Source organism: Polypterus senegalus, chromosome 15 (assembly GCF_016835505.1).
Source record: "Polypterus senegalus isolate Bchr_013 chromosome 15, ASM1683550v1, whole genome shotgun sequence".
NCBI classification, from domain to species: domain Eukaryota; kingdom Metazoa; phylum Chordata; class Cladistia; order Polypteriformes; family Polypteridae; genus Polypterus; species Polypterus senegalus.
This window is the reverse complement of record NC_053168.1, coordinates 7,498,635-7,510,000: the sequence shown is the minus strand read 5'-3', so window position 1 is coordinate 7,510,000 and position 11,366 is coordinate 7,498,635. Positions and strand designations below refer to the sequence as shown.

General features: G+C 38.3%; 1 protein-coding gene across 1 annotated transcript in view; it reads left to right on the top strand.

Moving 5' to 3' along the window:
• The window catches only part of trim71 (tripartite motif containing 71, E3 ubiquitin protein ligase), a 107,350-nt gene that overhangs the window by 75,103 nt on the left and 20,881 nt on the right, over nucleotides 1–11,366 (top strand). Inside the window, exon 2 of the mRNA XM_039736704.1 lies at nucleotides 357–524. Coding sequence (XP_039592638.1) covers nucleotides 357–524 — 168 coding nt within the window. The remainder of the gene's footprint in view (nucleotides 1–356; nucleotides 525–11,366) is intronic.

The window sequence follows — 11,366 nt, the reverse complement described above, 5'->3', positions numbered from 1 at the left end:
GCAAGCGAACTCTGATACTTAGCACGATGAGAAAGTCGCAAAATCAACGGAATGTTCTAGCAAGTTATAGAAAAAAACCCAATCTAAATCCGTTAAGTAGTTCTCTTGTGAAAAGCGGACAGTCATACAAACATGTCTAAAATAACTATAATAAATTTTGCACTTGGACCACGAAATTTTTAAAACCATTTCTTAGCGAGCACCTGTGAGCCAAGGGTAACCTACATTCCAAATTTCAAGTCCTAAGTCCTTATGGTTCAGGAGATTGTGTGATGAGTGAGTCAGTGGTATTTTGCTTTTATTCATATATAATAGAGAGAGATATTTGATATATTTATACCATTTTATTTTTGCAGGTGTTTCGCTTCTTCTGTGACACATGCTCTGTGCCTATCTGCCGAGAGTGTAGCATTGGAAGACACGTGGGGCATAGTTTTATCTACCTGCAAGATGCCGTCCAAGACTCCAGGGCCATTACTATACAGCTACTGGCAGATGCACAGCAGGGGCGCCAAGCAATTCAGGTACCCTTTTTATTTGTTTATTGATTTTTGCTTTAAATATATAAGTTAATGTTTGAAAGAAAAGCATTTCATCCCATATATTTTGACATCTTGTACAGTATGTGTAAAATAAAATTTGTTGACATGTAATTTTTTCTGCACTTTGGCCATGCTTTTTATAAATAAATAAAACAGAGGTCAGTGGTTCTCAGTCTCTTTTCTTGCCGGGCCCATTTCAATCATGCGTTGTCAGTGATTTATCTTTAGAACATGTTTTTCTCCAAAGGCACAGTTGTTAAGAAGTAAAAACTCAAAACTATTCTTTCCATTCAAAATATAACCTCTTTATAGTTTATGACAGCTTATTGAGACATCCGGATTTTTCTCTGTTTCACAAGTTTGTCAAAGCCTGAAGTAATTAAAAATAATGCTATTGTATGGTTGTGCTTACTGCCCTGTTTGTTTTCTGTGTTGAGCTGAGCTGATCAGAAAAACCTGCCTTGAAATAGATACTGTATGTCATGGTAAGCATCAGCAGTACGATGATACTAAAAATAGTAGTAGTAGTAATAACAGTACATTTTGTTTGTATAGCACCTTTCTCATGGTCAGAGAGCTTGATTGTACGGGTAGCAAGAGCAGGGTGATTCTTCTGCAATGTGATACCAAAACATGTGGCGCCCATGTCGAAGAATTTCTTGTGAAAATTGCAGTGATGTTGATAGCTGAATTGGACGTTTTCTCCTTGGAAGATTTTTGCTTTTTTCCTCACTCATTCTGAATAGATCTTGTGTGTGCTCCTTGCTCTTCATGTTCTCCTTGTGAAATTATCTGCAGGGACATGAACACAGACCTGGGTGGCAGGTCTAGTCTGTCAGCCAATACAGGATAATTCCAAAGTAGGCATATTTGTTTTCCCTTTAATGTGGCTGATTTGTACTGGCACATATGGTGATTTCCATTGTTGTAAAAGGCTAGCCCTGGAAAAAATTTGTGAAGCATTGTCAAGTTACTCCCCATAAATCCAAAATCTTTAATATGACCAGACCCTTTATGGTACTTTTCTAAGAAATTAAATTATGACAGAATATGAAACAGGATCTTAAATATTTCTCATTGTGCTCTATGGAATTTGCTTCTTCCCCTTTCTCACTATTCTTGTAATTTCTATCGAAGTATCTCTTCCCTCTAAACACTTTATCTACATTAAAGTTCCATGTCTTCCTTAGATTAATTTCAGCTAGCTTTTCTACATACATCCAATGCAAAAGACAGCTGGTTGTTTTTTTTTCTTATTGCTGGCAATTTTTTTGTACAGCAACATAACATAAGATGTATAAAAAGTCTTTTTCTTTGTGTAACATACACATTTAAGAAAATAAGAGCTATTTGCTTATTTTTTGCATGATTCATATTTTAGAATTCATTTTCAGAGGTTTCTTGGGGACGTGAACGTTGTTTAACCTGGATATACTGAGCATATCAGGAATTGCCTATAAAATTTGGAGCAAGTTTATTTGGTTCTTTGTGAATTGATCAGAAAATGCCTAATTTTGCAGCTTGCTTGTGCTTATTGCTTTGTAGGAAGGTGAATTGAAGTTTCTACTTATCATTTTTAGCTCCTGTCATTTCCACATACTTTGCTCATTTTTAATGCTGGTCCCTTCCTCTTTTTTGTAGCTTGATTAATTACTTTAAACAGACTGTGTGCTAAACAGTAATGGTGTTCATCAGTTCAGTTTTTATTTATTATAGTTTGATTTAATGAATTGACTGCTGCTTATAAGGAGAAAACTAGACGTTAACATTAAAAGCTAATAACATAATTTCTGTGAAAGACACTCGGACAGAGACGGACTCAGAATGTCCCAAAACACACACGTTTTTATGTACAGTTCTTTCTGCACACAGTACAGTGCACCAAACTCACAGTCCTGTCTTTTCCTTTTTTTCCTTTGCCACCTCCACTGCTCTCCAGCAAGCTCTGTCCTCTGCTGCCCGACTCTGGTTCTCTGAATGGTGTGAGGCGGCCCCTCTTATAACACCCCCAGATGTGTTCCAGGTGCTCCCTGATGACCTTCCTGCAGCACCTCCTGGTGTGGCGGAAGTGCTGCATGGGGACCCAGAAGCACTCCGGATGTACCTGGTTTCTGATCTGGCAGCACTTCCTGGTGTGGCAGAAGTGCTGCAGTCCATGGCTCTGGAACCATCCAGGCTCTTCCTGTCGGGTGCCACGGGTCCCCACAGGGTTGAGCTTCACAGTTCCATGGTTTCCATACAATCCCGGAGGGCTGCCATCTTGCGTCCCGGGGTGGGAATTGACCCTCTCCTGGTCCCCTGCTTCTCCAGGTCTCCCGGTGGGGTAAGGTCCCTGGCCATCTATTATACTGCATAATCACATCCTCTTATTTAGCAAAATCGTTAAACGTTCACTGTGTAAAAGCAGCACTGTGTTAACATGACTAGGAATCAGACTAGAGAATTTAATTTTTAAAAAGGCACTTGCTGCTGACCAACCAATCAGAGAGTGCATATGTGGAAGGATATGGGTCTAATTTAATTTTACTCCGCTAAAACAGAATGGTAATGCATGTCAATTTTCTACCATTTTAAAAGGTTGCTGCTTTTGTCAATAGTCTGTTTTCATTGAGATTCTACTGTTCCCTTCATGTAAGGTTCTTCCTCCATAAATTTCCTTTTAAACAGAGGAGATAGTGGGACAGTGGGAATCCGGCATGCACATTCTCTTAGCATTAGTTGGCAGTTACTCAAGTCACTGCTGTTTTCTGCATTGCTTTAATTTTTTCATCGGTTCCGTCTGAATCTGCCTGTATGTAACATTTTTGCTGAAGTAGTAGTTGATTTACTGGAATCAAAAATGTCCCTTTGAATCACATTTTTGTAGTGTAAAGATGAAAGAAACCACCTTGAAATGTCCACCGAAGGCACAGATGGTACAGCAGTTTACTCCTTTACATGCTTGATGGTAGCATACTTAAACATTTTTTTAATTTTTCTGAACTCTATAGCACATTTTATACCTGGAAACACATAATGTGTACACCATAAAATTAAAAAAGTCATAACTTGTACTTGGAGTCATTAGTCAACCTAAACTATAGATCTTTGAGATATGAAAGGAGATCAGAGTATCTTTGCTAACACTGGGAGCAAATTTATATTCTCCCTGGACTCGGGGTTTATGAGGCAGCATTGCTATCAAATAAGTCACCTTGGTGACCTTAAATGCTGTTATTTAAATTACAGTATTATAAATCAAGCATAGATCGCCACATAGTCATGAAAAATATTGTTTGGTGTCCTTATTCTGACTGCACACAATGGGAGTTATTAATACAAATGGTTTACATAATTTTTTTTTGGCTTCTAAAGAAATAGATAATTTTAAACCATTTCCAGTGTATGATCCCAAAGAACTCAGTTGGTATAAACTGGTATTTAAAGTGTATTGAAAAAAACGCCTTATTTAGTTTTAAGAAGTACTTGTAAAAGAATATAACTAGTAAAAATAACCTCTTGCTAGTAAGGTTAGGAGCACATAATGAACCAACTCAGGATCCCAGATTGGGACCTGAGTGTAGCCATGCAATGGGTGACACCTCAGCAACACACGAGTTCAGATGGAATGGGATGGACAGTGGGAGGTGTTTTTTTGTGGCCGGAGTGCCAATTCTGCCACCAACCTCCAGGCTTTTCCCTGCACTTTGGAGGGCCTACATTCAGGGCTGGATGCAGATTAACGTCATGCTCTCATACAATAGCTGTTGTGCTTATCTATTGTCAACATCTCTCTCCATTTTATAAAAAAAATTTTGGGACGAGGCGTGACTTTCTCAGGGAGACACTTTCACGTCCCGCGAGACAAGACTTGGGGCCATGGGGCCCGGTGCTGGAAATAAAAGACAAAGAGTAGATGACAAAGTAGAACGTCATAAAGAATTCAAAAACATTGGCGCAACAGGTTAGAGATAATGAAAGTAATAAAATTCGAAAGTCTCAAAAAAATGATAGTAAAGATCACATTAGCGCAAACAAACGGAAATTATTACTCAGTGAAATAACGGAACAAAACGAAACTTTAAGTTGGAGACTTGCAGATCGTCTAAATTGTGTTGCCATCAGGGAAAAGTAGGGTTTCTTCTCAATGAAGAGGCGTATCCGCGAGAACTAGAAGATTTGTTGTTTGGTGAAAGTGAAATCCACATACGCGAGCGGCAGTGACAGAAAGTGGCTGGCATGTAACGCAGACCGGGGAGGTTGGCGAGCGAAGCAAGCAGGGGGCAAAGCCCCCTAGTTTTAACTTAAAATCATATATGCTTTGCAGTTCTGTTGTACATCCTGTACATTTTTCACCCTTGGTAACTGAGCTTCTCCTCGTAATTACATCAAGTATTTTATTAAAGTTGGGCAAAACAGTTGGTGGTGGTTTTCTGGCATGTTAAGGAGTCACTGAGACAAGTTGTCATCCAGGGAGGGCAGTGGAGATGGTGCAGGGCTACAAGTGCTTAGGGTTTGATGTGAACAGCAAACTGGACTAGTCCGACAACACAATGGTGCTGTATAAGAAAGGCCTGAGTAAACTGTGCTTCCAATAATAAGCCTCTGGTCTTTTAACATGAGCCACAAACTGCTGGAAATGTTTTAGCAGTCCATTGTAACCAGTGTGGTGCTCTACTGGTTAAAGCCTACAAAAAAAAAAAAAGATCAGTAAGGCCAGCTCCATCGGTGAGTGTGTTTACATTCACACACAAAACTGGAAAAGGTAAGTAACCTGGTTTCTTAAAAACTAGTGTTGATGTGCATGAGTCCCCTTAAGGAATTCTCCTTTGGCAAAAAGCTCCAATGTCATGGAAATGGACAGACAAAAGGTCAAACATAGTCAATGACCGCTGTACATCTGAAAACAAATAACTTACATTACTCATTATTTACAAAAAAGACATATATATAGATATATGTTTTAGATATATATTTTGTTTAGTTGGCAGATTATACATTGTAATGAATAAACAGTATTACTTTTCACTACTGTTTCTTTTGTATGAAAAACTGCACATTTGACAGGCTAGAATGTGTTATTCAATTCTAGGCCCATTCATGAAATTGACAAGAAATACAGTCAAATGTTACTTTTTCTGTTTAATAAATACATTTAGCCCTTCATGTGCTGTGAATCCTTAACAATAACCTGGCTAAAGGTTTACATGGCCAAATAACCAGATTATTGCAGAAAAGTGTACTGTATGTCTGTTAACTTGGTCTGTCAGAGACCAATAATGAGGTTTTAGTAACCAGAATAAGGGTTTACATGGCATTTTAGAAACAAGGTTTCTGTAAGTAACCGGGTTATTAAAGCACATGTAAGCACACTGAATGAGTCCCTAGATCATTTCAAATTTAATAAAAGAAATCAAACTGTTCCACACATAAACGCATTAAAAGCCTTAAATACTGCATTTAATTTACATTATTGCCTTTCATTTATATAAATGACTGACTATGAAAAATTTCATGCACTGTTCATGCATGTTTTCATTTTGAGCTACTCTGCAGTTTTTTGTCTGCTGTCCTATACTTTTAGATGATTGTAAAATCTTTATTGAATTGTGTGTAGGAAGGGATAATGTAATTAATAGGTGCAGCGTAATTCAACAATACGCATACGGAATTTATTAGAACTAATTTTATTCTCCCATAAATTAGCGGGGGGGGGGGGGGGGGTTCGCCAAACAATAGGAACATGTTTATTTTATATTTTTTGAAGATTTTTGAAATTTAATTATAGTACCTAGATCGTGCCCCTTGTAGAAAACAGGAGGAGGAGCAGAAGCCTGAGGCCTCCACTATGTTACGTGACAGTTTGCATTCAGATTGTTGGTGACTGCAGCAGGATGGATCATTAGCAGAACACAGAGGAAGCTTTTCTGTTATGTCCTAACATCAAAGGGTCCTCAGAAGAGGCGGGGGAGAGATGGCTGAGAAGAGGCCATTTGTCCTGTTTTAAAAAAAAAAAAAAAAATCACCTCGGGCAGGCCTTGCATAAACCCATTGGCAAGGTGATAAGAGGCATCTAGTTGTGAATCACAGGGGTGGAGAGAGGGCAGCTCCCTGAGGCAAGAGGATGTGACTGACAAGGAATTTGGGGATGGGAGTGTGTGGATTGACTCAAACAGTAAAAGAAAAAGGGCGCCTGAGTCATCCCAACCCCCCACCTCTGCTGCTGCTGCCAAACCCCAATGCTTTTTTCTTTGTTTTATGTGTTTGTGAAAATCACAACTACTTAACAATAACCACATATACTGAGTGGTGGTCCAGCACATCTTTTAAACATGTTTTTCCATAAAGCACTGATAACTGTTTTCTGTGGGTTTAATTTGGACATTGAGTTATGGATTATAGTTCTAAATATTTAAAAGACTAAATATTTAATGAAGAGGTTAATAACTTACATTGTTGTATTATAAAAATTATTTGACATTTAAATTATATATGTAATATTTACTATCTTGTATTGCAGTTTATTGTTTTGCAACAAATTAAATGCTAAGTTAGACAATGTGTTGTAGTGGCTATATATATATATATATATATATATATATATATATATATATATATATATATATATATATATATTCACAGTGCATCACTTTTTCCACATTTTGTTATGTTACAGCCTTATTCCAAAATGGATTAAATTACATTTTTTCCTCCGAATTCTACACACAACACTCCATAATGACAGTCTGAGGTCAAGAGCGCTCTGGAGCAGGTTTTCATCCAGGATGTCTCTGTACATTGCTGCAATCATCTTTCCCTTTATCCTGACTAGTCTCCCAGTTCCTGATGCTGCCACCACCATGCTTCACTGTAGGGATGGTATTGGCCTGGTGATGAGCGGTGCCTGGTTTCCTCCAAACGTGACACCTGCCATTCACACCAAAGAGTTCAATCTTTGTCTCAGCAGACCAGAGAATTTTGTTTCTCTTGGTCTGAGAGTCCTTCAGGTGCCTTTTGGCAAACTCCAGGTGGGCTGCCATGTGACTTTTACTAAGGAGTGGCTTCCGTCTGGCCACTCTACCATACAGGCCTGATTGGTGGATTGCTGCAGAGATGGTTGTCCTTCTGGAAGGTTCTCCTCTCTCCACAGAGGACCACTGGAGCTCTGACAGAGTGACCATTGGGCTCTTGGTCACCTCCCTGACCAAGGCCCTTCTCCCCCGATTGCTCAGTTTAGATGGCCGGCCAGCTCTAGGAAGAGTCCTGGTGGTTTTGAACCTTTTCCACTTATGGATGATGGAGGCCACTGTGCTCATTGGGACCTTCAACGCAGCAGAAAAGTTTTCTGTAACCTTCTCCAGATTTGTGCCCCGAGACAATCCTGTCTCGGAGGTCTACAGACAATTCCTTTGACTTCATGCTTGGTTTGTGCTCTGACATGAACTGTCAACTGTGGGACCTTCTATAGACCGGTGTGTGCCTTTCCAAATCATGTCACATCAACTGAATTTACCACAGGTGAACTTCAATTAAACATCTCAAGGATGATCAGGGGAAACAGGATGCACCTGAGCTCAATTTGGAGCTTAATGACAAAGGCTGTGAATACTTATGGACATGTGATTTCTCAAATTTTTCATTTTTAATAAATTTGCAAAAATCTCAAGTAAGCTTTTTTCATGTTGTCATTATGGGGTGTTGTGTGTAGAATTCTGAGGAAAAAAATGAATTTAATCAATTTTTGGAATAAGGCTGTAACATAACAAAATGTGGAAAAAGTGATGCGCTGTGAACATTTTTTGGATGCACTATATATATATATACATATATATATATATATATATATATATATATATATATATATATATATATATATATAATATATATATATATATATGCCACTTCCACATCTGTCTAAATTTCTGATTCAGCAGTTAAGGCAATTGGCATAAAATAATGAGTTTGTACTATAGTTTGCTGCCTTTTATTTTAACATTTAATGAGGCAAACAGCTGCAGTAACTCTGATACAGTTTTACACAGGCCTTAATGACTTAAATATAGAGCATGATAAATTTCAATCTTGTCGCATGTTAATCTATACTAATAAAAGGCAAAGCCCTCACTCACTCACTCATTCATTCATTCATTCATTCATTCACTCATCACCAATTCTCCAACTTCCCGTGTAGGTAGAAGGCTGAAATCTGGCAGGCTCATTCCTTACAGCTTACTTACAAAAGTGGGGCAGGTTTCATTTCGAAATTCTATGCCTAATGGTCATAACTGGAAGGTATTTTCTCCATTAACTGTAATGGAGTTGAGCTGGAATGACGTGGGGGGGCGGAGTTTCGTGTGACATCATCACGCCTCCCACGTAATCACGTGAACTGACTGTCAACGAGCGTAGAAAACCAGGAAGACCTCCAAAAGCGCTTAAGAAAACATGCATTGTATAATTGAGAAGGCAGCGAAACAATAAGAAGTGAGCGAGTGACATATACTACCATATTCATGAGTTCTGCTACCTCGGAAAGAAAGCAAGGTGTAAACCTAAACTTTAAATTAAGTTCATAGACAGGCTACGCTGGCGCTTCACATGCCCACAGGTAATGCGGGATACAAGTTTAATGAGAGGACGCAGGATATAAACGAGAGTTTTGATCACTTTGTAACTAAGTTAAAATTGTAGGTGAAGGGGTGTGCTTATGCAAATTCTGAGAGACTGTGTTTGTGGGGGATTGACAGTTAAGGCGGGTGGGGGAGTCACGCCATCATCTCCCTCCCATTCATCTGATTTCGCTCTGAGCTGAGCTCCAGCTAACGCCGTCTTCAAGCAACAACCGCCAGACTGCCACCAAATACTCACAGAAAAATCCACAAGTTAATACACACGCTGTCTCTAGAGTTTCTCCACACTGAATCCTCCAGGCACTACTTACAAAAGGTTACATTGACAATCGTGTTACGTTATTTTTAAAATCTTTCCTTTTCTTAGCACAAGCACAGCTGAGAAGCTTGATGCATGTGCTCCATAACGTTAAAAATAATGCATTTAATCACACTTTGCATTACAAGCAAAGGGAGCTTTTGTCAATGCATGATTTCCTGGTACACCGATTACATTGATCAGCGCATCCCGATTCATTTTACCCTCGCACCACCTTAGTTTGAGAAGAAGTATGAAAAATATGAGGTTAACACAGAAAAACAGATCACCAATTCAAGCTTTATGAATAATCGATTCGCCATCAATAATTGTTTTGGTAAAGCCATCCTCCTTCCATTTTATAATTTTTCCACCATTAGCCATGATTAAATGAACGGTAAATAAAGTAAGAGCAAAGCGAGGGTGACTTATTTAGGCAGGCATATATATGACAGCAACACTCATGACAATGTCAATCATGTTACGCTATTATTAAAATGTTTCCTTTTCTTTTCATTACTTCTTTAACACACTACTTCTCGCTCGTAGGGTATTTTGATATATATATATATATATATATATATATATATATATATATATATATATATATATGAATGACCTCCAAAGAGCGCTGAGACTTTTGATATCATGAACGTGTCTGCAAAACTGGGGTCTCCTGCCCAGCAAAAGTCGAGCAGCCAGCGCGTGCATAGCTGTGCCGGCCTTTGAGACGCTGACTGCGCTTCTGCCTTAAGTCAAAGTGAGCACTTTTAATTTTTTTCATCCTCCCCCTGCGCTATAGCCCAGACAAGTGCAAACACGGGACCCCTTTTCTACACCACGGCAAAATAATATTAAGGCGATTCACACTTTCTTTTGCACGTATACGATTATGAGGTCCTCACCTCGGATTATGAAGACACGCACACGAGTGGAGGACTCACAGTGCCATCACAGCCGATTAATGGCGGGACGCCTCACCAGTCTACACAAGACCCACCGCGACTGTCCCCAAAAGGCGATCATAACGCCAGCTTAACACATCTCTATACTATATAAAAGAAAAGGCAACTTTCCTTTCTTTACACCTTTTTCCTTTTATCCCAAACCAAAGCCTTTCTCTTAACACTGCAGAGGACACAAAACTAATTTTCTTTAAATGCCGGTAAGGCACATTACCAGAGGCACAAATTTGAACGTTGACATAGAAAATGTAATTTCTATACCACAGCCGTCGTGTAGCGCCTTTCAAAAGGGATCTACTACCGAGAGATGATCCATATACATTTTAGCTGCTGTTAGTTACTTACCTGTTGTGTTACACAGTCTTTAAAATGTAGTTTACCCAACCACTCCAGTAGTGCTCAATGTACCTGTACTTCTTAAAACGTTAATGTTTTACTGTTTAATAACTTATAGACTATATTTTATTATTTTTCCCTTGCACTCAGTGACCAAAGCTATACACACACATATAGACATAGACACATACAAACATACACACAAGTATATGTATGTGTATATATATGTATGTATGTGTATATATATATATGTATGTATATATATATATATACACACACACATACATACATACACAGATATATATAATTTGTATGTGTGTGTATATATGATGTAGATAGGTATGTTTATATATATATATATATATATATATATATATATATATGTGTATATGTAGATATGTATATATAGATATGAAGATATGTATGTGTATATATATATATGTATGTGTGTGTGTGTGTGTGTGTGTGTGTGTGTGTGTGTATATATATATATATATATATATATATATATATATATATATATGACAGCAGCAATCCAAGCTGTGAGAAAACAGTAAAAAGGAGGCGTGTCAGACGTCGTGGTACATTTTCTGATACAGCTAGACAAAAAGAACTC